We start from the raw sequence: 26,586 nt of genomic DNA, 5'->3' as shown, positions 1-26,586 counted from the left end.
AACCACCAAGAACATAACTTCAAAGAACAAGGTCAAAGATCACACGCACAACGCACTCATTTGCTCTCACCTTTAGAGATACAATTACATCTTGAAAACATGGGAAAACTGCAAACATGTTCTGGTTAGAATGAAGTAGCAAAAAATTTTTAAAAAACAATTAATTAGAAACAGTCAAAGCTACTATCGTAAGTAACAACTTAAAATGCACCTTAAATTTCCCCTTCAGAAACTTCATATTTAACACAGACTGTAGATTTTCTTGCTGAAGACACTGCACTAGTTAACAAAAGTACCACAGAGTGCTTCAACAGCCTTCAAATTAAAAAGCCACTGTTGAGTTTTGTTTGTTCATCTGTTCAAGAGGACAATCCTCTTAAATACATAATCACAGAAAGCTTTGGGTTTTTTTTTCTAATATAGATGTTCACATAAAGTTTCCTAATCCTCTTACATAAACCATTGCACTGTTCATGTATAATACTCACTAATGTAAAAAGACACTACACTAAGATATTTTATATTAATTTGGTAACAGCTGATCTAGCAATGCTTCTACAACTTACTCAGAAAAATACAAGCCTTCTCTTCAAATATTGTTAAAGACGACAAAATTCTTTAGTGATAATTTAAGTTTAAATATAGGTATATTTCAAAAAGGATATTCTGAGAATTAAAGGAAGCAGTTGAAAGAAAATGAGCTTATATGTACTTATTCAAGACAATTTCAATCCCTAATACATCCTGATTGAATTGAAAAAGATGTCTCAACACAAACTAAATGAAAAGTTATCTTAAGATTTGGGGCAGCGGTGAAATTTCTAGCAAAACCAGGAGGTGCACACTACATAGCTGTATTGCTCGTAAAGATGTACATATAAGGCAGCCAAGTTGCTGAAAACTCCTTTGCAGCTCTAGTAATGTATTTATTTTAGATGGATACTGAAAACTGTACTGGACCATGAGATGTTGTCATCTTGTAATAAGCTTCAAATTGCTTTAGTCAATGTTTTGCAAACTTTCTTTAACAGTTCCCAGCAAGTCAGGCATAGCATTTCTCAATTACAGCGACAATAAACTGCATTTCAATCTGCAGGAAATTTGAAGAGAAGCAAGTACATTGCAACTGAAAGTACTGGAGCCTTTAAGTTAAAATTATTCCAAGACTGGAAAGACAAGCTAAATTTGTATAGGCAGGGAAAAAACAGTAGGAATTAAAAACCTTGACATCCACTTGTTAGTCCAATCTCTTGAAAAACTTCTTAGTAACCTGCCTTCTTTGTTTACCTAAGACTAGTCAGCTTTGTCCTTTTGTAAGTCAGTCAAGCTACCCATAACATGCTTAGTAGGTTTCAACAACTCTAACAAAATTATTTTGAACATTCACAAACCCCTTTATAAAAAAACAACTTTTTTTTTTGATAACCAAAACAACCTGGTTTAATTTATGGAATCAGACTATGTCACATATGGACACAGTCTATCCTCAAAGGTGCGATCTCTAATAAAGGCTCTTCACAGATGAACAGAAGAGATCAGAATTAAAGTAATACTTACATTATTGCACTATTTTTATTTCTGTCACAACTAACAGCTGATTCTTTCAAAGTTTTTTCTTTGACCTAAGGATAACACTCAGCCTTCTACTTTTTGTCTCAACTGTATTTTTAAGCAATTTCTTGTATACACTGACCTTTCAGTGGACATCTACATTAGCATGTTAACACTCCAGAGTTCTTTTTAAGCATTAATTTCCTTTGTGTCAATACAAGGAATCACTGCGTACTGAATCAGGCACACCACTGGTTTGCTCAAAACAGGTTCCCACCTGGTGGAGGTGCAAACCTCAACACCCCACAGTCTGGGCAGAAGGTACCTGCCTCAGGAGGAAGAGACACCTGTGGGATTCTACAGCAGTTTGCTCCCTCTGCATGCATGGGATTCTGCTGGTAAGGGCAGGGCAATTGGGTAATACAAAAAAGTTTCTTCACAGACAATTCTACAAGACACAGATACAAAGCACATGCCTTGGATGAGAAACTGTTGACTAGCAATGAAGTTTACTGCAGTGTGGACTTGTTACTAGAATGGTAATGGATCACAAATAAAAGACAAAGACTCAGTCATTCTGAGACACATGCTTATTGAAACACCTTTTTACACTTAAAATTAAACAGTATTTAAATAGCACTGCATGTTCTTTAACAAGTCAGGTCATATGCTACAAATAAAGAGCATTAAAATTAGCAGTGCTGAATGGTATTCACATAATTACTCGAAGGAAGAAGATTTCCTCACCTGAATCGTACGAGTTGTCAGTAGTCATCATCAGCACCTCTTGTAATAATCTACTTGACTGTTTACTTTGCGTTGGACTTCCATCAGAGATTTGTTCCTCATAGTTTGTTATGCTCGAAGGTAACTTGCCTTCTTCATGAAGACCATGACTGTAACGTTTCACACATGCAAACTTCCCAATGGTCGAAATGGGAGAAGATTCTCCACCAACAGAATCTGTTTTATCTGAATTTGAAACACTTGTAATCAGTTTAGGTATAGAAATGCAGTGTTTTGCACTTCATGAAAAACATTAAGATGCACATTCTATTCTACAGAAATAACCTCCTGAATTCGTACAGTGCTCCAGTTTAATAAAGTTAGCCATATCAGGTCAGTAAAAACCTTTGCATTACACAGTCTATGGATTATACAGGTTAAAAGATTATACAGGTCACAAACTTCTCAAAAAATAATTCCTAACTCAACTAAAATATTTCTTCCAAAAAAATTCAAACAAATTTTTCCACATAGCAAATCCACCAAAACTTTCAGTAACTTTTCCAAATCCGGAAGCAATGTAACTTCTCTGCTCTGGCTTAAAGATTTCTTTTCTCCCCAACCCGCCCCACACAACAGCCCTTTTTGGCCACCCAATCCAATAAAAAACCTCAAGTTCAACCTTTTACTACCTACCATGACCAATAATACAGATAGTATTATTGATAGATAATACTAGATAATAATAGATAATACAGGAATAAATCACCCGTGGATCATAATGGGATTACACAGCAAATCAGTATTTCCTACTCTAGAATTCCACTGGATAATATTTCAGAAAACTTTTTTGGTATGTATTTTGATTTTTAATCTTTTTTTTTTTTTAATTAAGATGTGTAACACTAAGCCAAGTGCTTTTGCGAATATAAATATCCTTCCATCAAAACCTTCACCAACAAAACTTGTTGTCTAATCAAGGCACCAAATTGGTCCAACGAGAATTATTCTGCATAAACTGATGCTGACTAGCATTAATTACTTTTCTTTAATTAAAAGATATGCCATATCAGCTGTTTCATTATTTTGCTCAAGATGAATGCCAGCCTGACAGGCCTATAATTACTCAGACTGTTCTGCTTAGCCCTTTTAAAAACATTGGTACAATATCAAAACTTTTGTAAAATACACATTAAATTTTAGCTATGAAGAGACTTTAAAAAAAAAATTTAAATGTTTACATTTAGAAAACATCTGTTTGTTGTACCTGTTAACTAGTGTTCCTTATAGAGAATTACAAGGCACTGCATGCAGACTGTAACATACTTAGAAAATGGTAATTGCTTTGTGTAGTTGCTCTCTGAAATTTTTACAAAGAGTGTTTTGTAATTGGAAAAAAACCTAAAAAGATAGTCTAAAAGTTTCTGTAGAAACTTGATACTAACTCCTTATTTAAAAGGTTTCACACTCACTTTCTTGGTATGCTCAAAAGCTAAAGCTTTAAACACTGTCCATCAACTCTGATGGTTCTCTTTACAATTATTGTACAATTGCCTATCAACACAGACCCTGCCCAACAGAAAAATCAACAGGGAACTTAAGTCATGGAATTACAGTGAATTTTCTTTTATTGGTGAAATTTTGTTTTGATTATGTTTTTCTAGACAGACACTGACAGGATAAGCTTTTCTCAACTATAACTCACTTTGCTAGTATATAAATTATACCTTGAAAAAAGGCAACAGTATCAGCTATTATTTCATAATCAATCATCTCAAAGACTCTTCAGAAAAGATTAATTTCCTCCAATCTGTATTTCTTAGGAACAGCAGCATTTATTATGTATTTTATATCAATATATGTATATTTTACCTGCAAAAGAAATGTTGCAACTCTTCGGTGTGTCTACCTCTGCTATAACACTAAGTTCATGTTGTTCCAAATCAAGCCCTAACTTGACTTTTGCCACAGGTGGTTTGGAAGATCTCCATTTCTGTTCTCTACATTGAACTTTCTCAGACCGTTCTGTAAAACAAAGTTTTGCATGTTACAGTAATAAGTATATATATATATATATATATAAAAAATTAACTTGGGGAGATGGAAGAGAACTCCATCTCAGCTGCAAATGAGAAAAATTGTAATGAAAAATACTATACAGCCTTACCAGTTTGCTCAGCTGCACTGATGCACTGCGAAATCATTTCACTTCCATGAAATTTACTCCTGCCAGAATTCTTTTGCTGGTAGTCTTCTGAGACTTGGAAAAAGTCAGTCCTATTAATCCAGTCAGGCTTTTGTGTCTCTGTCATTTCTTCATTTGTGCAGATACGTCTCACCTTAGAAGGGGGGAGGGAAGTAACTGTATATAAGAGTATATTTATACTCGTTTATCAAACCAGCATTTTCCTGTGTGTGTATTCCATGCAGGACAATATTGAGTACTTTGAGAAAGTAGTTCAAGTATGCAAGATACTGGACAGACTTGCTTAGCTTACAAAAACGTTTGGACATACAGGTATTTATTTAGCTCTACAAACCTAATGTGCTAAAACATAATTATTTACATTTTCAAGGCCTTTTTTAGATTAGATCAGAATACTCAGCATTTTTAACAGGAACAATTCCTGAAAATTGTTCTGCTTTTAGTTTTTCAGCTCCTGAATTCAGGAATCTTAGCTGCTTGGAGACTGCAAAAGCAAGAGACACGGACTCTAGGCAACAGTTATTTTTCTAAGATGGCTTCTGGGTTTGTTTTTTGTTTTGTTTTGTTTTTTTTGTTTTTTTTTTAAAAAAGCCAAAAGAAGCTTCTTTAGAAACTCAAAAATAAACTTCACTTTTTCTTCTGTTACACAGAAACAAGCAAAATTACAGGTCTAGAGTGCAGCTACCAAACCAATTTCCTAACAGGTACACATAGAAAGACAAACTTTAAAAAGTAATCTATTCAAAATGCTTACAATATCCTTTGAGGTACTGCTTAAGTATTTTTAATACAAGAGCTGTTTTACACACACAGCTGCATTTCTAGAGCTGAAGAAAACTATACCTGCAGATATTTCAGACAACGTAACTATTTCAATAGGCATTATATTCAGAGACCAAGCACAGAAGTTCATACTATTTCTGTTAGACTGAACAAAACAGCGCTCTTGGGGCTTACAGAAAAGAACTACTGATTACAAATCACAAGTCCTAATTAAAATTTTCATTATGGTAAATCACCTAAAACTATCAACACTCCATGGGATACTTTGCTAATTGGTAGCATTCGCTCAAGTTTGATCACCTACTAGATGACTCACCATGCAAAGCATTTATAAAGCTTACCTGCTTGTTTAGAAATTCTTTCAACACCTCTTGCTGTCTCTGCATCTGTTCCTTCAATTTATCTTGCTTCTGTAAAAGTAGTTGTTCTTGTATTTTCTGTCTACAAAGAAGAGCTTCTCTTCGTGCATCTAGCTGCTCTTGCAATTCTTTCAAATACTTTTGCTGAGCTTGGATGCTTTCCGAAGAGGCCAACACTCTGTCCCTTAAATTCACTATATCAGAATAATTTAACAAAGGTGCATCTCCCATTTTTGATATCAAGAATTCCTCAACACCTTGGGCTTTAGATTCTTCACGAGATAAAGTCATAGGTTCAGAAAGATTGAGGGGTTGTTCAAGGCTTGTTTTGATGGTGCTCTCTGCAGATCCCTGCCAATATGCCAAAGAATCAACTGAGGCTGCCTGAACTATATGAGATCCCTTTGTTGCTGGCATGAGGGGTGTCTTAAGTGGAGGCTCTTCTCCAGCTTCTGTCTCTGTTTGATGATCAGACATCTTCTGAGATGACTCTTTAAAGTGCACTGTTTCTGAAGGCTCAGAGGAATCTTCTGCAGGCAAAGCAAATCTAATGTGTTGTACGCGTGCTTCTGGTTGTGTTCTTACTGCAGTGACATCTTCCATGACTAACCCTGATGGTAACTGGAATGGAGATGGTTCTCCGACATGATTATTGGAGGTTTCCAACATTCCCACTTGTTCCTGTGAAGGACAGGCACACAGCAAGCGAAACTCTCCATGCTTCAATTTCGATGCTTCTAAAAATTGCACATGTCTGCCAGGATAAACATTATGCATTTGCTCTTCATGTTTCTGTGAAGATGTTTTTTCCAACATACGGAATGTTCCTGAAAACACAGGTAGTGACCGTGCATACTCTCGTGCATGAACTTGTTCAGATGACTGGTATTGTGTTGGTTGCACTCCTTGCCTCTGTAGAAGTGGTTCTGAGACAGGCTTTAAAGTAATTGATTTTGTTTCCACAGAGCTCGGAGGTGTTGCAGAAGTAGACAAGTATCTTTGCTTCAATTTATTCTGATACTCCTGTAGACGCTTTCTAGCTTCTTCAATGGTCTGTTTGTGCAGCCTGAACAGAATGAAAACATGAATCTTTCCAGAGTGGTGCAAAGATAAACATCAATTTCAATAATCATAAGCAATTCAAATTATTTTGAAACAGGCAACTCAGACTTCCATTTCATAAAGGAATTTACCTATTTTGCTGTAGAAGGCGTTGTTGATAATTACGAATCATCTGTAAATGGCTGTCTTCTCTAGGACTCCGGGTTTCTGATATAGTAGTATTTCCAGTCTAATCAAAATAAAAGAATTTTAAGTGCACATATACAAATAACTCACAGAAAACTGTTAAAACAACAACCTTAAGCTGTATGTTTTTCTCGTAAGTTTACAGAAGCCACTCTGTACCACCGTTTGAAGTCTGTGAGATTTCAACCTGAGGCAATGAAGCTAAAGCAGCTTCTGGAACAGATGGCCTACAGCTACAGTCTCTGTTGGCAAGTCGAGCGTACACTGTCAAAGTCAATGATGCTTACAGCAGCTTAGCTCAAAGAGGTAAATGTACCCAGTAGCAAACTCAGGGAGCAATGATCCAACAGAGCTGCATTTTCAAGGCAATCAGATTCTCAGAAGAGTACAGGTTGCGCAAATGACTCAAGATTTAAAAAAAGACTACTTTCCTTCAACATTCTCAATAAATTCCTCTCCTTTAAGTAGCTGTTGGAGATTTAGACAGACAAAAACAGAGGTGGGGTTTTTTGTCTTTTTTTTGCCCTTTTTTCTGTCTTGAAAAAGGATACATGTACATGCATCATTATTATAAGACTCTAATCAGATTTTACTAACAGGTATTTTAAACAGACATGCTGTCCCTGGGACTATGCAAAGACAATCCAATATTCAAAGTCCAGTGATATCATGTGAAATACAAGCTTCTAAATTAGACAAAAGAAAGCGTCTATATCTACAAACTCCTGGTTCATAGCCTAAGAAACAAAAATTGATTGATTGCCTTGATTGATATAATTTAGAATTGGCAAATGGTACTCTTGATTTTTATAAGGATAATTAAAAAACTACACACAATTTTCTACAATTCTTCACCTCATGTTCCACTTTGTTCTGCTGATCTGTAGAAGGAACACCGTGACTTTGTACCAGCTGGCCTTGCTCTTCCTCCTCTTTTTTTTTCTTAGCCTCCTCCAAACAGGTTTGCATTTGGATCTTCAGAAAATCGGCCTCCAAACGTGCTCTCTCTTCTTCAATTTGTTTAAGTAAGGTCAGCTGTTCCTGTTTCTGTTTCTCTATTTGCATGTTCTATTAAGAAAAATGAGTGTGACTCTCCAGAACTGAATGACAAAGAAATCAAAGACCCCTCACACACACCACCACACACAAAACTTTGTTCCAACTTACAGCAGAAATTTTATTGCTTGTGACAGGCATTTCCGAACTGTAAGAGGCCTTTAAAAATAGTTCCAAAGTTTACAAGAATAATTTTGTTTTACTTGCTAGATATTTCTAATAGTCCCTGAATCCATTTACTATTGCACTATTATCTGTTCTCAAATTAATAGAACAGATAAAATCAGAATCTAACCATTCAAGATACATTATCATTTCCAGAGACTGCAAAAGAAGTCCTTTTCTTAAATTGAATTCAGAAATCTACTTTGCATTTTATAGAGCTTTTCATCAAGAGTTCAACACATTTAAATGTTAATTCAAGCCTTACAAAACTTCTGAAATAGCTGATGTATAACTACTTTAAGAGCACTCCATAAATCTCTGAAGTGGTTTGTTTATTTTTATTCTCTTTCCGTGTACCTATCAGCTACAAATCACTTAGATCCACACATAGCATCATCATATATACTTTTAGAATGGAAGCAAAGAAAAATTTCAAAATACTGGCAAAGATGAAGTGGACAACAACCTTTAATGAGACAGTCTGAATGGGGATGTCAGGAAGAGCAACCTGAGAACAAGCTAGACCTGAGAACAGTTAATGTGGACACAGCAATATATACATCTAGGCAGGCGCAAAGTGGGAGAAAATAAATGTTAAAGAAAGTAACCACACTTTCACAGAGGATCTGCTGCTTTTTTTTTTCCTAAAACAATACTATTTTGTCAAATTTTTGTTTCCTGAATTTCTGAACTTTAACTCTATAATTTAAGGCTGCACTAAGACCTGAATTCCAACTTTCTTTTTTTTAAAGTGACAAACCACCACATAATAGCTGGTAGGTCTCTAAGGATACAACAAAAATGAAAATATAATGAAACATATATAAAATACATATAATGAAATAATATACAAAGTTATTATTTTCTAAATATAATAAATGTAGCATTCCCATAGACACAAAAGACTTTCTGCATTTGTTTCCTAGTTAATCTAAAAAAAACCCAAAACAAGATACTTAAGGTTTGTAAGCTTTTCCTGTCACTCTAAACACAGTCCCACAGACCTTCCTATGTTATTACACAGGGTTAGTAAAGTTTTCACCGAGTTGTGTATTGTTGACTACATCCTCCCTAAAGCAAAGGTATTAATCTGCAATTGGGGTTCTCATTTAATCATAGGGTGGCATCCCTCCCCTATAGCACTTGTTAGATTTTAAGAAACTGGGTTTTTCCACTCTATTCTAAATTCCAGCTAGAGCTCAGTCATTTTTAAAGAGTTAATACATAGAGGCTAAGTATCAAAAATGTTACAGTAAAAGTTTACTTAAGTGTTACAAGCACCTTTACGAGGGTCTATGGCTACTGTATAACCTGAAGCATTTTAAAGTCTTCTGTAAATCACTTTTTTTACACCATAACTGAGATAGGCATAAGTACACACACACTTACCCACTTTTGTCTCTCCTCTTCCATTCTAATTTTAGCTGCTTGTTCTTGAGGGTGGATTAGAACTGAATTTTCAGCTGCAACTGTATTTTCCAACATTTTCACAGAGTCTAAAATATACATGTTATTTAACTGTAATTGCAGTCAGAAAGAGCCTTGGATCTTCTTTACGTCTTGCTTTACAGTCTCCCAAGCTCTCTAAACAAATTGCGTAAGCTGCTCTTGAAGAGATTACCATTGCCATCCCACTAGTCTGCCTGTCTCCATAAGCTGGAAAATCAGTTTTTTGTATTATTTAAGCCTTTAATGGCCCTTTATCATCTTTCTTGAATATACAGTAATGGCCCAGCTCCAATGGGACTGAAGATTGCTTCTACCCAGATTACTTGGTACCTTAATAGCAAGATCATCCTGAGGAATAAAAAGCCACACATTAACCTCTTGGAACAAAGAGGGTCTAAAACTGGCACTCTCTGGGCAAATGATCTAACATTTGGCTATTGCACAAAAAGCAAGTCTTCATCCTGTACTACCAGCTTCGAATAGCAGCATGTTTTCCCCAGAGGCATTTTTTTTACTCATGCTTCACTCTCCAGTCCGAAGGAATTATGCTGCTGTATCCATGTACATGACTGAACCAAATCACTTAATCTCATTTAAAAAAAACAAGCACCTTATGAAAGAAAAAAAAAACCCAAACGCCACAACTTGATCACTTTAATGCTTCAGAAATCCCACTTAGCATACAAGTTCACCAACTCCACCACTAGTATAATCAAAAGAGCACAAAGGATAGAAATGGGAAGTAACCCCAAAATGATTTGGCTACCAAACAAAATGGAATGTCTAATTGCTATAAATTCCAGTTTTACAAAGAGGCTTTTCAGAATGGTGCCTAGAAGCAAAAAACAACCCCCTATGATTTCAGACGCATCAACTCATGCTTGTCTTGTGCGCTTCTAGCTGTGAATCTCTGAAGCAGCTGGCTTTTCTAGTTCAACAGGTACAGCACTTCAGTGCCCAGTTTTGCACTGAGAATTCTACTCCTGGAGGCAAACACCTATTAAAGCACGGCAACACCAAGTGTGACAACAATTTGGGCAAGATTTAAAAGATACAAAGGTATTTTGGACATCTTTTCTCCACAAGATCTTAATGGGCAAGTTGGACATAAGACCAAAAAGTTCTCCTATTTGTGGTTTCAACAAATCCACAATGCACTGTGGGCAAAGACAGAATTGTACTTTCTGGCAACATGACAAGACGCCACCACTGAAAATTCATTAAACAATTCTGTTACAGTCCACCCTTACAAGTCTTTTTGCTCCTACGCAACAAGTTTTGATACAAATATGTATTACGTACCTTTGGCTTCACATACTGTATTTTTCTGTTGCTCACAGTTAAGTTCTAAATCACATAATGGTCTCTCTTCACTAGCAATTGTGCCTGATTCAATAGTCTCAATTTCACTTTGAATCTCTTTCTCACTTTTTGATGTCCACTCCTCTTTTTGGCTTCTAATCTTGGTCAGCAATTTCTTTAAGGCAAGTTTTGACTGAGGTCGGTGAGTTTTTGCCTCTTCATGATCTATAAAGAATATATACTGTTAAAAGTTTTGGGTAATGAATATTGCCACATCATAAAACCAAAAACCTCTTTTTTGTTTTGGGTTTTTGGTTTTTTTTTTTTTTAATTGTTTACAGTTGGAGAAATAGCTCAGGTATATTACCAAGTTTTAAAAGCTTAACAATAGTTTTTCTTACCTGCAAGAGAAAAGCAGTGATTTGTCTCTGCATGCTATAAAAGGAGGGCTAAGCTAGTTGTAGTGTTACACAGTCAGACTACTAGACTGTAGTGTTGCAGAAATAAGCAGTACTATCCCCCCGCCTGCTTGTATGTTCCTGCCCTCTCCTCTGTATTAGCACTGGCAACACAATGAATCACAGACCAATAAACGGATTGTGCCAGCAACAGGTTGTGGCAGAAATGCTTCGCCAAGCAGCAAAGTTCACTAACACACTTCTTGTTCACATCACATTATCCTGTACATGCCACAAGTGAAGAGTACACACACGCACACACGCGCAACTGTTGCAGCCTACTCACAATATGGAGCAACTCAATCACAAACCTGAACATAAAGGACATACAATACGTAGACTTTCATAGAAAGTCAAGCTTTAACTTCGAAATATTTCTAAACATAAAATGAAAAATATTTAAGTTCACATACCAGCATCATCCCATAATTTACACTAATTATATAGGAATAATTATGGCTATTAACAGTGTAGTTCTTAAAAATTATTCTCAGTATACTAATGAACTGAAGTATATTAGAAAAAGAAGTCACATTTTCATTTTTAAGTTCATAATCATTAGAGTACTATCATCCATGATAAACATCATAAGCCACTTGATACTGAAATACTTCACAGGCATTAAGGAATTTTAGTACTTAACACATTTTAGTTAATACTAAAGTTAATTTATTTGATATATTGAACTAAATCTCTTCTCTTCTACTATAAAACCAAAAAGTTTAAAATAAATGTAAAGTTTAAAAGCTTTACTTTCTGATTCATCGGGGACCTCTTCTTCTATCATCTGTCCCGATTCTTGTCGAGTATCACAAGCAGATTCTGGCTGAGTGTCACAAGCAGATTCTTGCTCCAAAGAGATATCAAGATCATTATCTTGAGATCTATCAGAAGGGGCTGGCAAAGGTTGTGGCTCAAACTGCAAAATCAGGTCTCCTTTCATTTCTAATTAAAAGAACACAACCACATAAAACAACCAATTGGAATAAAAAGCAAACAACATTGCAAGACTATACTCATCACACAAATCCCTAAGAAGTTCAAATATCAATAGGTTGTTTCACAACAGATTTAATCCAACTATTTTTTTCCAAAATAGAAGATTCAAAATTGTTTAGATCATTAGCCATCTATTAATTCAGAAATTCTGCAGGGTTTTCCACTAGAATATGCTATGTCTTTAGAAATAAAAAGTTTATGTGATAAAAGGCTCATCTTTACACAAAAAGCAGCACACAGGAACAATTGCATGCAGGAGGATCCCAATAACTTCATCAGGGAAAAGATGCATCCTGACCTGGCTGCTCACAGGGCTGTCACAGGAGAGCGAACACATGGTCCAGGTGTGAAATACCAGAAGACTAGTCAACAGGAGTTCTCCCACTATCACCTTACCGACTGAGGGGGTTACTGCCACAAGGGGTGTGGGATACATGGCAAGATAATCTTGGATTGTATGCTTATTATAGATACTTTGGGGAGGAACCAAAGGCAGGGAAAGGAAAGGATTAAGTTAGGCTGGGGAGGAACAAGAGTGACGAAAAACGTAAGAATAAGGGGATAAGAGGGGCCAGTCAGTACACTCGTCTGGCCATGCACTGTGCCTGACAGTCCGTCCTGTCTTCTCACTGAATTCCATTTCTAGCTGTTTTCCTGGGTGAGGAACCCTCTATTTTGTATGCATGTGTGTGTATGGATATATAAGAGCCAGTAACTGGAGTGGGGACCAAAAGTCACAGGGGCGCCTGTGTCCAGAGTGCTGCCAAACGCAGAGACCACAATGAGTGCATATTATCTGGGTATGAGTATCAGCATGCAGTGGCTAGCAAATTGCGAGCCAGACTAGCCAGCAAGAACGGTAAGAGACTTAGGAGCTAGGTATCAAGCAGACGTAAGACTGGGCTGGATACTGGAGAGGCCAGGGGATCTGCGAGTTGGCTAGTGGAGGGATCAGGAGATCCAAGCATCCAAGCCAGCTATAGGGGAGACCATGGGGTCTCAGAGTCAACAAAGAAACCTGCTGGCACACGTGCATGCATCTGAGACAACTGGACACAAGAGGATCCACAGTCAGCTACTGGGTAGACTGAGTATTTCAGGTCAGTTACCACAGGGATCCATAGCATGTGCATGTCCATGCACATGTTCACATACCCAACTGGGTCTGTGTAGCAACAACAGGAGAGGAGCAGCAGGCCTTGGGGGGTTCACATGCCCAGGAGCCAGCACCTGGGGAGACTAAGGATCGAGGGCCAGCTGCTAGATAGAGCGAGTGTCTAAAGCCACTTACTGAGTGAGCCATAGCACATATTTGAGCATACCAGTGCATATGTGGACATGAGAGGTAACTGGAAGGCTACAGGGTCCAGGACGACTTACTGGGTAGACTGGGTGTCTAAGACCTGTTACTGGGGGATCCATAGTGTGACAGGTGGAGACCTGGGATGCAGGGGACAACTCCTGGGCAGGCTGAGCATCTAAGACCAACTGCTGGAGGGATCCATACTGTATATACAGACATATATCCCACTAACAGGCCTTCACCTTGACCAGCCAGAGCAGTGAACAGCATGAGGCCATTTGTGCTGTTTGTGTTTAATCTGAGTGCTGTGTTTTCTGTGTTGGCCTGTGTGGCCAGCTGTGTGTGTGTGTACTGAAAGCCTGTTCACGTGTGTGCCTACTGTGAATACACACACAGCCTTGCTACCAGCTGGAGCTGGGAATGGGCAGCCACAGCAGCCTCTTCTCTACTGGGCTACCAGATTCAGCAACCTCCAATAAATTACTTACTCCTGTCTTCACTGTACATATCTTCAAATGCAAACTCCAATTCTCTCTGCCATTCTTCTTTTATTTCCATGCGTTTGTATGCAGGCACAAAAAGCTGAGGTGGCATCTGTGCTACAATCTGTCTTCTGCGCATCCGATCCATATTCTGCATTTGCTCAAGTTCTTTCAGTAGCCTTTCCCTGTCCTTCAAGTATAAAGAAGGGATAACAAACATTTAGTGCTCACATTCAGACAGCCATATGTCACGACTGATAAAATACTTCCATTTGGTTATCACGAAGTTTGTTTAATCCTTAATGTTTAAAGTTAATTTTATTCTAGGGAAAAGGCTGTATCTGACCTTTAAACACAAGAGTCATCAATACTACCTAGAAGATCTAATGTTAAATAAAGGATCAGGCTACACCTGTAGGCCAACTTTCCCCAACAGAATTAAATCTTCTGTTTTATAAGGTAAATGAGTACTTCCTTTGGCAAGTTACCTTTGTTAGTATATACTTCAGCAATTGCTACTTTTTAAGATGTGAACTAAATACTCTTGGTACACAATAATTATACATGAAACCTATTTTAAAAAAAAAGCTTTATTTGAAGTTTGGTTGGGTTTTTTTCCTGTTAACTTAAGGAGCATCAGTAATATTTCCACAGTTCCCCATTTTAGTTAGGTTACTCATTCAGGGCCAATCATATCTCAACTAAAAAACAGGAAGCTTTTGCTATTTCTAGCCTCCAAAAATACTTGTGAAGGTAACAGACAATAAAACAAATTTCAGAGTATACCTCTAGGTACAAAGACCTTTCTCAATAGTTCAGTTTCTACTTATTAAAGGAAACAATTTCAGTATTTCCAGACTTATACACTAATGGAACCTCAGTCTAAGTAAAAACTTTTCAAAGTTTTTCAAAAATAAAAAATAAAAATAAACTGTTGCCTTCTTAATAATAAACTGATTTTTTCCCCTGACGCACAGAATAATCAATTCCAGCTAAAGCTGATGTGGAAAAGTAGAGCTCATCACCTACTAAAAAAAGTTTAGCTTGATTATTACCGATTGGTTAATAGCTGGTCAAACATTAAGATAACAAAAATTAAAGGATGCTCTTTCATTCGCTGTCCTTCCAGATAGCCAAAATAAACAAACATGGTTTGATGTTTTTTAAACACATTCAGAAAACTCCATTTAGTCCATCAATTTTCCTCCTGTAACTACAATTCATTTACTAATCACCTACCTACAGCTTACTTAACACTGGTCATTTTGACATTAAAAACAGGCACAACTACTTTGCCTACCTGAGCCAAATGGACCTTCTTCAAGGCATGACTTCCTCTGAGATGTGCCTTTTCAAGCTGCTCTCTTCTCTCCCTCTCTGCCTCTCTGTGTAGTTCCTCCAAACGTTTCCCTTCTTCTTCAGCAGCTAACCGAGCATCTGGCTGGCAGTCAATCAATAGTTTAGTCCATGAAGTTCTTTGTGGTAGTTTAAAGCATATGTAACAATAAATAAATAATTCTGCATCAAAAGCACTTTAAAAAAAAAAAAAAGACATGCAATGCCATATGAACACCCTTGAAGGTTTATAATTCTTGGTTGCAAGCAGGACCAAACTAGTTTTTTACCTCTGAAAAAAAATAACACATATTTACGTATTCCATAAGTATCAGTGTCAAAGTGTTCTAGTTTCAAGCTGTACTAGGGACAATAATTTGTGTGATTTACTTGTTATAGCAGAGTGGTTATTTTTCCTACAATACAAAGTAAAATGAATAATACAGTTGGTATTACAGATTGACTACTTTATCCTCATGGTTTTGTTTTAAACAAGGGGGGGGAGGGAAATAAAATAAAACCAGAAACGTTTTCATTCTCATTTGGGAAACCAGAAACAATCTGCAATTTTTAAATAAGAATAATCTTACTAAACACATGAAGATTAAAAAATACTTACGTAAAAAAACCCCAACATTGCACATAAGCAAGGCTACAAAGATTAACATTTGGAATTTTCCATGACAAAGCTGAGCAAACTACAGTATCTCCTCTTATTGTTTAGGCCTAGTCCTTCAAATGTTAAGAAAACTTAAAACTTCATGAATGAAAACGTCATGAATGCACTGAAGAAAATATTCACAAAAACAAATTTATTGAGAGCGGTTTTCTAGTCTAAAAGAGGCTGGTCCAGAACAGGAACTCAGATTGTGGTCTCACATCACCAATAAACCAAAATGTTATTTGGTTCACTTTTCAATAGCATTACCTCAATTCAAAAATCACCTCTAAAAGCTAAGCTCTTGCTCCATCTCTCACTTTTCCAGGTCCTCCCCTTCTTTTGATCTCACTTTGGCCTTTGTCTTAGTGTACTGTAAACTTGAGTAAACTTTCCCATTTGGCAAAAATCCATTCATCATTCTTTTTCCCAAATTAGAGTTCTGCCATTTCGGCAAGCTGAAACCACTGACTGCATGAACAGATGAACACAAATACAAGGTAAAGACTGGGAATACATAGCTAAAAAGATGGGAAGAGAAAAAAGCAGGGCAATTGCAACTATTAATTTAGCATAAGCACAAAGCAGAAGATTTGGGTATCCTAACGTTATGTCACTCTTGTAAACTCACCTCCTTACAGAGGTCTGTTCACATGAGACTATCAGGTGCGATCCCGCAAGTGACTGAGCACATAACAGGCCTTACAAGTTTCCCCATCCAAGACTCTGATTAGTAAGTTGTGTAATGGCTGCTTTATACAAGTTCATATTTTTAAACAAGTTCTAGAAAACTGCACTGCTGATAGCCAGACACTGTATGCAATACAAAGAAAGATATATGGAAGCATGTATCACAAACACTTGGAGTTAATCACCTGCTCTCCATCCAGTTCTCTGTCCACGTAAGGTTCGGAAATATGATAACGTGTAACAGAAAAGTTGTCAGCACTATAGGGCTTCACTGCAGGAGTCTTTTTCACTTCAAAATTCTAGGAAGAAAAGTACAAGTACAGCTGCATTAGACAACAGCATTATCAATCAACAGCAATACAGTTGCATTATCTCTAGCAATGCAACTAAACAGAACATAAGTAATCTGTACACTTAATTTAGTATTAAAAGAAATCCACCTCCCCCAAATTCTCTCCTGAAAATATTGTTAAAACTTTACATACATTTAATAATTAATAAATCACATTAGCACAAGGCAGATCTAGAGGGCTTAACAACTGAGAGCATCTAACAGCCTACGGCAAACTCCTCCACACAAACTGACATTCATCAGAGAGCTCTACCTTCATGTTTCAAAAGCATTACCTTAATTTAAAAGCACTTGAGTTCAATGTACTAATACAAATCCCACTTGCAACAGCTGTCACACTCACCTCAAAGCAGGGCAACCACAGAGCCACATTATAGCTAACAGCAAAATAACACTTCTCAAGTACGGACTTTCTTTACGAAACTCAGAACCATTATGTCCAATTTATTAGTTGACCAAAAGCATTTTCCATAACTTCACTGAAAAGTGTCTATTCATATATTATAAAGTATTTATTTTTCTGAAAAGTTTTGGGTACCACATTTCAACTCTTGTCCAAAAGTTTGAACACTGAGCAACCAGACCCTCCCTCTTCTTCGGCTCAGCCTAATGCTCCCAGTAGCGAGGCAGTCAGGTTAGGTAACTCAGTATTCTGTAGGACCTGCCTTTGTACTTCTGACATCTCCTCCATTAATTTTCCCTCAGCTTCCTCTTCCCTAGACTTTCTCCTAAAAAAGGATTCTTATCCACATTAACTAAAACAGCAAGTTTCATAGCCCAAGTGGTTTAAAACTAACATGACTGTAAACAAATGCACATACACAAAGAGCAGCATTAAGTCTCAGGAATATCTTAAACTTATCTCTATGTAAGATGAGGCATACAAAATTTCAGTATTGATTATGTCGTGCTATTTTATAAAGACTGTAGAAAGTGAAGTATTTAAATTAAAATCCTATAATATGCAACTAGTTTTAGCCTTACCAACAGAACTTCAGTAACTTACTTTATGATTCATAAGCAAATCCATGTTATTCTCATAGGAAGGAAAAAACCAAACAAAAAAGAAATGTACAAATAAAAGCATGCCATCAAGAGTTTCACTTTTATTTGTACATAAGGCTGTTTAAGAATTGCTAACTTTCTTAATCAATAAATCAACATTAACCAAAACGCTTGTAGCTACCGATTATAGCTCTGAAAACAGACCAGTCCCATGCCTAAACCTCGTTAGCCAGATCACTGACTGCTTGACCTATACTGTTACTTTCAGAATGTATAATTAAACCTCAGTCTTCTGAATTATTTAAAAAAAAAAAAAGTAAAACTAACAAATCAGTAATTAAAATTACATTTAATCAATCAGATTTCCAGAATTTTATTCAAAAGCTGTGAAGATGTGAGATTTGCGTTGGAGGCTGCAATTTTCCAATTAAAGTCAAAAGCAATTTAGGTTGAAAAAAATACTACTTGTAACGTTATTACACCTCATAGTGGAACCACAGCAGTTAAGAATCCGTCCATACTTCCATCAAGAGGTTTGTAACTCCCCCCCCAAAGTAAATAATTCTATACTAAAACCTGGCAAAACTGGAGCAGCAAAGTATCATGAAACGAAAAAAAGAAAACCCAACTCTACAAATGTTATGAATACTCACGAAGAGTATAGTAACATTTTTAGGTTGTATTTCCACTACATAAAAATCTGACAGATCATATAAAAAAAAAATTAAGTTCACAAGAATTCTGTGACACTTGTCAATAAAATGGTGTTTACAGTTTAACTTCAATTAAGTAACTTAGTTGTTCTAACTAAATAAGGCCTCAATTCCTAAATCCTTTTGAGAATTAAACTTGATTATGACAATATATCTAGAGTAAACACACTTCCTTTGTAACTGGGTAAACAAAAATAGGAGTATCTTCAGAAAATGTTTCTTATATTCTAAGTAATCCTGCAATGAACAACATTGCCCTAGCTCCATTTTATGAAATTTTATTCAATTGTTATTGCAACAGAGCATCAGATTATGATAAGTTATGTTTAATAAGCTCTTTATGTAAATTGATTCAAGAAAATAAGCATGCTTATGCAGTTGACCTTGTAATTTGCTGTAATTCACAGGACTTAGAGTAAAGTTAAGCAATTCAAATTCAGTGCCTTTTGAGTAATGCATTTGCAAGACACAGCCCCAGATTTTTTCCCCCTGAAATTGACAGTTAACATGTTCTTTTGTTTTCTCCCTCTACACAGAACTAGCAATAAGCCACAGCTCTAATCACCTCTGATCTTTCAATTACTTAGCATTTACCCCATACAGTACACGGCACCTAGTTACTCTTCCAAGAAAATAACTTTATTCTTCACCCTGTGCCCTCCCAGCAACATAGACCTATGACAAAAGGATTAAAATCCATACAGCTATGAAAACTAGGAAAAAGGCTAGAAGTCAGCTAGTTTTTACATGGATCAAATTGACACGCTGTGCTATATTTAAACAATGCAATGCAATCTCTTTCCTCAACAAAAATCCAACATGTCTGCAGAATTGTTGATTCAATTTGCCATTATCAGAGCATGAACTTCTTAAAAGAAACAAAACCCACATATTGTAGAAAATCCAGATGTTTGCCAACTCTGCTAAAAACAGCTAAAATCATGTTTGCTGAAAAGATGAGTAATGGACATTTGTTCACAGGTGGAAATGCATTAAATTGTAGAATTTCAGGAAAGGAAGTTATGATTCTCCAATACCTAAACAGGGTACCGACCCAGACCTGTCACCCAACACAATCGCAAATGCAATTGTACCAGAACCTGGGGAAACCTGAACAAAGTTTACTTGCTTGCCCTGGTGAAAAAAAGACTAAAGAATAAGAAGGAAATTCTTCATTTATAAAACGGAAAGAGATGCGCATTACTGAGGTTGTTAGATGAAAAGTATTATGTAGTACTGTGTCTTTTTAGCTGTTAGATCATCTACAAATATGCATGTTAACTGCAGCTGACTTTCGGTCACCAATTAGAAACTCATTTTGTTTTGGGGTTTTTTTTTTTTAATAGAAAGCAACATAAACCACATCCTAAACTGCAAAAGTTACTAGAAAGCAATGCTGCAGCATCTCATGCTTTTCCAACAATGCCAAACTGAGCAACACAAGCATCTGAAAACCAGGAAATGAAGAATCAAAGTTTTAACTGATAGAGTCCTCATCTGCTCTACAGCAGATACCCCGGGAACATGTTATGTGGAACAACGTAGAGGAGAACAGCAGCACGAAAGAGTGTTTGAATTTACCTGAACTGTACCATACAGGACCTTATTCCATCTGTTCTAAATTCCGATGTTGGATATACCTCACCAGAAATAACCCCAAACTTTACTACCCCCTTACAACACTTGCTTTAATCCTCACTCGTATCCCACTTCCACAATAAGAAAACCCTTGGGCAGCCAGCAAGGAGACCTACAGAGAAGCACGTGCTAAGGGATACAAATGGAAGTATACAGGCCCTCCTTCTTCTAATCATTCTGAAAACTGTGAGAGTCAAACCTCACTCAGTTTTTCCAGATACATCAGTACCAAACCCCTATCATCCTACACACTAACCTGTACATAATGTGCTGGATGTAGCTGGGAAAAGTTTTGATAACTTCACTGGCTCTGAGAGGGACTAGTATACCTTAATCCTTTCTTGTCAGTGGTCTGAATATCCCTGAACCTGACAGTCTGAAAGGGCACAAAAACACATAAGGCAACTTAAACCCCGCATTAATGAAGTTCCGTTAAATTAAATTTACTAAAAGTTAAATCCAAAGTAAAAATGCGCATAATGTTCTTCCTGCAGTTCAGATCTGCAATCCTACAGTAACTTCTATGCCTATGCAGAATTTCTCTGAAATCAAAGCATGAAGGAGGTACAAAGTCGCCCCCAAAACTGCGTACAGCATAGAATTAAAAATATGTTTTTTATCTACTTTCCTCCCCAATAGCCTTAGATACTGGTTTCCTATAAAAATTAAACAGCTTACCCTACATTTAGCATTCCATACAAGAAACAAAGAAATGGGAGAAAAATAAAACAACCAAAAACCCCACAGCTAAAATGGTAGAACTATCTTCATTACAGAACTAAACAAAATGCTACTACTGCATCATTATGACAGAAGGCTGAGGTGGTGTGTACATGCTGAGAAAGATCATTGTATAGTTTAATACCACTGTGGCTATTAAATTAAAATGAGAACATGATGAAGTTTAAAAGACACATTAATCACTAAAATAAGATCTCAGATGACAAGAAATAAAAACCTCACATAACAAGAGATGAGAAATAAACATATACCAAAGCGTAGTAGTAACAAGTCTGCTAATATATAATTCATTAATTTTCTTGATTTTTGCTGAACCACTCTCCTTATAGTAGGCAAATAGCAATTCCGGATATCCTGCTGTGAGGAGTCAGACCAATAAATAAATCATTACATTATATGGTACCCTGAATTGTGATCACTATTGCATCATGGATACATACCTCAAGAGGACGTGGTGGAGGAGGTGGCAGGCTTGCAACTTTGGCTGCTCTTTGTCTTTCCACTTCCAGAGCATGTTTACGTGCATTTGTTCGTCTTGGGGGAAAAAAAACAAAAAACAAACACACACCCCCCAGCCACACACACACACACACAAAAAACACCACACAAAAGAGAAGAGAGAAGGAAAATTATTCAAGCAACAATGACAGCACTGTGCAAAATAAAAGGCAAACCTAAAAAGAAACAGATTCAGATGTACCTGAATTGAATGCTTGGGAGATAGGGATGGGCAAGCACACTGAAAAGTCAACAGAACTTATGCTGGAAGGCAGCACTGGAAATTTAATTTCTTAAAGTAACGCAAAAATGTTAATACACACAAACTTCTAAAGAACAAAGCAAAATCCCTGCTTTTCACTCCAGTTTTCAGAAAGCACTGCATCACTTCAATGTATTTTAAATGCGCAAGTGTGGACAAAACTACGTATTTAATCACTAGGTCTCAGCTCTACTCGAGCACAACTATCCCCGGGAGTACACAGTTCATTTTTCATGCCAGCTCAAGTTTGGTCCACTCTGCTTAAAAAAAAACCCACTAAGAAGGAAGACCATGACAAATGCAATAGGTCCTTTTTTCAAGTGGTTAACTCTCCATCAGGAACTGGCCTGAGAACATTTCATTTCATATGTCACTGAATAGCCGTCAGCCAACAATCTAGACTGAAAATAGTGACATAGAGATGAAAGGCCCCCCACTCACTGAGAGTCTATAAGGCCAGCTCGTATACTTGACATTTTTGTCTTGGTTTTAAAACTACAGTTCTTATCAAAATCCACAAGCTTTGTCCATGAGTGTTAATTCTCTAACCCATAAAATTTCAAGATTGAAAAAGCTCCAAGCAAAAAGCATCAAGATTTTTGCCTTTCACCTTGTGACATGTAAAATGCATTCCATGCTTAATAAAACTAGATAACTATTGCATACCGGGCTTGCTCACAAAGTAATTTTTCTTTTTGGTACTTCTGCTCTTTCAGGGCTTTCCTATGTCTCTTCTCTGCTCTTTGTTTCCTTTCCTCCGCTTGCTTTGCAAGAGCTTCTAAGTCAGGTTCCTTAAAAATAAAATATTGCAAGCACTTAATACAGGATTTTACTCACTTCTCATACTATCAGTGTGATATTTCAAATTAAGTACTGCTGGTAAGAATCACAAGCTCAAAATTACTTTCGACGGTATTAGAGTAAAAATACTCTAAATAATAACTTTTCCTTCTCTGCTATCTTTATTCTCTTCTTCTCTACCACCAACAGCAGCAAATTTGCCACATTCCTCAGCCAATGTAACCAAATATTGGAAAAAAATTGGAAACCTTAGCTTCTCTCTGCATCTCTTTGATAAAGAGGGTAATATAAATATACTTACACTTTTTAGCAAATGCTGACTAAACTGTACAGAGAAAGCATGTTACTACCTTTCAGTCATTAATTACAACAATTGTGTAGCAATAGAAATATTTCTGTATAATTAGTTCTCTGTTCCTATGGCATTAGTACCACAGTTTTCCACAAACTCATCCATCCTAGCATCGGAAAGGACTTTACAAAGAAGTCAATTTAGAGACACTGAGATATGGAAAAGTATAATGCTATTTTACTTGGGTTAAAAAGCCTGACTAATTCAGGAAGTAAGCTAGTCTGCAAATTCATGCAAGAAATCTGTGGCACCACTGACTTCTATAAATGTGGTTCAGAGTCAAATCTATGGAAAATTTCTACCCAGCAACTTAAACGATCTTTCAAAAGAGAGCCTACAAAAGTTACAGGATTTTAAAGAAAGTGAAAATAGTTTATAAGTACAGAATTAAGTGACACCAGTTTGAAGTCTAGGCAAAGGCCTCTGAAGCCCTCACCAAGACTTTCCATGTCACTTGAGCACTGAAGAAAAGAGTTAAGTGTATTTTCTTAATCACAGAAAAGATACTGTTACATGGTAGAGAAAAAAAACTTACTATATTACTGGCATACTTGAAACAATGATTCACCATGTGCAATTTAGTCAAGTACAAACATACACTATCATATATGCGTACAATCTAACATAAACAAAATATGAGTTTGCACAGCAAAAGCCTTAGCAGATGGTCCTGTTGGACCATTTAATCCTGGTCTTGTGGAAAGTTATCTGAAAAAAAGTACATAAACATTTCTAAGAAGTTTCCATTCTTAAAGAAGTGTCGTTTTAGGTATTAGGACTGCAAGATCAAGAATATAAAAAACCAAACAGCAATCTTGGTATTTCTAGAACATCAAGAATTTCTCTGACGATAATATTAAGCTGTTTCACTTACGTTCTCCTTGGCTTGTCGGTGACCCTCACCAATCGCTCTTAAGCTTGATAAATACAGTTTTTCTAAGGCTTTCATCTTTTGATCCTGTGCTTTCTGCCATTCAGCTCTCAGTGCTTCCTCTAACCGATGTACTTGTTCTTCTCTCCTCTGCTTCACTTTCTGTCTTATCTGCAAGGCGATGTACTTCTGTTGCTCTCTAACCTGTAGAAATAGCATTTACGTTTTGTCAGCAACTTAAAAAAGCACAATATTTCTTGCAGCAAGTCTTTCCACAACATACTCTATCCTCCTTTCAGCTTTCCATCTCATGTACTATTCCATTAACAATCTGTCCAGAAAATACTTTAAAGTTGCCATTACCTTTTTCCAAAATTAATATATTAAATAATAAATTTAATCTCGGTTGTATGTTTCAGTTGAAGTCCAAAGAGCAACATACAACTGATAAGCAAAATGCAAAAAATGCTTGGAATATCCTTCCCTCCAAAAATACAACACAATAATTTATTAAAGACTCCTATTACAATGCAACGTGGTTTAAAGAAAATCAGCAACTATACTGATAAATTAAAGTCTAAGTATTTGTTGTCCACTTTGTCAGAAAAATTCTCTTCGCTAAAGAGAAAAACGTATCACGAAAAAAGCCCAAGAGGGGTGAAAGATTAGTACATAGTAAATGTCTTGAAGATATATATTTTTTGAAGATGTGAAAGACCTGAACAGCTTGTGTAGGACAAAGCAGAGGAATGCTAAGAAAAGAGTAAGAAAAGAAATGGAGAAATAGCCCCGTGGTCTAACAGCAGGACAGCAGAACAGAAATGGAAGAAAGATGAGACGACCAACAGACGTGTTCTGAAGAACATAAACATACTCTGCTCAGACATTCTAAAAGGAGCAGTACTTAAAACATTTAGAGCTATGACATATCATAGCAATTCAGTTCGTCTAGTGGAAAGCTGTGAAGTTCTGTATTAGTAGTAGTTGTCTTATTTCTTCTGCGTGATCACTGTGAAAATACCTGGAACAGTGTAAGAGGTATGAATCCTTACACAAGTGACACATCAGCAGAAGAGACAACTACATATTCACAGCCAAATAAAAATGGTAGATACCGAGAAGCTGGCAGGGAAGAAGAGATTCTGGAACAGATGCCAAAGTGAATCTAACAAACAGAGAAGGTATCACAAGCAAAATACACACTTAGTAGTAAATAAACATAAGAAAAGGAAAATAATTCACAAACTAAATAGAAACCTAATATACAGTATTATGACCCTGAAATTTAGTTTACATGAAATGAATTTTTCAGTTAACTTTCCTAAATTATTTGTTACATCATTAAATGAAATACACAATGTGCAAAAATACAGGCATACTTGCTGTAGCCTCAGTTTTCTTCTTCTTTCGTATTCTTCTTTCAGAAGCATGGTTTCTTCATTAGGACTAAGCCTCAATTTCCCAACACTTGCAACTTTCCTCTTCATCTCTGGAAACCCTGAATGATCAACTTCTGCAAGAACAACATGAAAAACAGAAATTGTGCATAAATGATATAGGTAAACCAGCTATAAAAAACAGATAATGCCACAATCTTACAAATCTATCATGGTCTCCAGGAGTGTGAGCTACAACTGTTCATGTCTGTTCCAATTGTACTCAACAACATTGGCACTGTCTTTGTCACAGTCACAAATTGTACTGCTTTTGAACTATTATGCTATGTAGCAAACTCTGCAACACTATTACATTCACATTCTACACCGTGAACCAGACAGGCACATCTACAAAGTGAATACTGAATACCATTCCACTCCTGGGAAGATTAAAAAAAAAACAAACAAAACCAAACCAAAAAACCCCCCCGAAACCCAAAAAAACCTACTGAAAACCACACCAGACAGTAAAGCAGGCTGGTCACTTAGGTGATTTGTACTGAAATATTCTCATAACAGTTGTAAGATACAAGATACAGAGTTTGTTAACATTTGTGACTGCAGTCCAAGGTCTTCTGCCTTGAAGGCTGTGAAGCTCCGACAACGGTCTGCATGCCAAGCATTTCACTAGAACGCTAAAATTGCTCACCGACAATTTTTTATTCAAGTTTTCTTAAGCAGTCATTTCAAATGATGTTTCCCTGTAGATTTTACTGTGGAACCAGGATCTGCTGGTTCTACAGATCGCTTCCTGTTTTCCTTGCAATTAGAATTTTCATCTGCCCAGCAAAAAAAAAAAAAAAAAAAAAAGACTTTTTCTGCCTGATATGCAGCCTAGTCCAAAACTGCCCAAATCTTTATTTGATCTTTAAATATTTATATCCCTGAAAATACTCCCCCAAAACAAACCAAAGACTTTCAAAAGCCACTGTTTAGTTCTAAGAATCAAAAGGTTATTACCAGTGAACAATCCACATTGCACTAACAATTTAACCAACATGTTACACCTGGAAAGATTTCTTTTCAGTATCATAAGTAAATAACAAAACTCTAAAGAAATCAGGTGAGGCGTAAAAACGAAATAATTATCCATAAGATACTTTTGGCTCAGTGTTACTAAGTCAATGAATCTCACGTTCATTACAGG

At 36.5% G+C, this 26,586-nt stretch overlaps 1 protein-coding gene across 2 annotated transcripts in view; it reads right to left on the bottom strand.

The window, feature by feature from the left end:
- CEP295 (centrosomal protein 295) overlaps positions 1 to 26,138 on the bottom strand; it is a 43,793-nt gene extending 17,655 nt beyond the window's left edge. Inside the window, exons 1-17 of one of the 2 annotated variants that reach the window (XM_050892519.1) lie at positions 26,089 to 26,138; positions 25,383 to 25,516; positions 24,007 to 24,207; positions 22,646 to 22,770; positions 21,660 to 21,753; positions 16,956 to 17,069; positions 15,388 to 15,528; positions 14,094 to 14,277; positions 12,057 to 12,248; positions 10,846 to 11,070; positions 9,484 to 9,590; positions 7,729 to 7,941; positions 6,819 to 6,916; positions 5,608 to 6,691; positions 4,445 to 4,616; positions 4,150 to 4,302; positions 2,299 to 2,523 (exon numbers count right to left, since the gene is read on the bottom strand). In XM_050892519.1, the coding sequence (XP_050748476.1) occupies positions 2,299 to 2,523; positions 4,150 to 4,302; positions 4,445 to 4,616; positions 5,608 to 6,691; positions 6,819 to 6,916; positions 7,729 to 7,941; positions 9,484 to 9,590; positions 10,846 to 11,070; positions 12,057 to 12,248; positions 14,094 to 14,277; positions 15,388 to 15,528; positions 16,956 to 17,069; positions 21,660 to 21,753; positions 22,646 to 22,770; positions 24,007 to 24,207; positions 25,383 to 25,490 (3,436 nt within the window). In that variant the 5' untranslated portion in view covers positions 25,491 to 25,516; positions 26,089 to 26,138. The remainder of the gene's footprint in view (positions 1 to 2,298; positions 2,524 to 4,149; positions 4,303 to 4,444; positions 4,617 to 5,607; positions 6,692 to 6,818; positions 6,917 to 7,728; positions 7,942 to 9,483; positions 9,591 to 10,845; positions 11,071 to 12,056; positions 12,249 to 14,093; positions 14,278 to 15,387; positions 15,529 to 16,955; positions 17,070 to 21,659; positions 21,754 to 22,645; positions 22,771 to 24,006; positions 24,208 to 25,382; positions 25,517 to 26,088) is intronic. The other variant, XM_050892528.1, reaches the window with a different exon arrangement.
- Between the last annotated feature and the right edge of the window lie 448 nt (positions 26,139 to 26,586).

Source organism: Gymnogyps californianus, chromosome 1, assembly GCF_018139145.2.
Source record: "Gymnogyps californianus isolate 813 chromosome 1, ASM1813914v2, whole genome shotgun sequence".
Taxonomy (NCBI): Eukaryota; Metazoa; Chordata; class Aves; order Accipitriformes; family Cathartidae; genus Gymnogyps; species Gymnogyps californianus.
The sequence above is the reverse complement of the archived record's forward strand: the minus strand, read 5'-3'. Positions and strand labels throughout refer to the sequence as shown.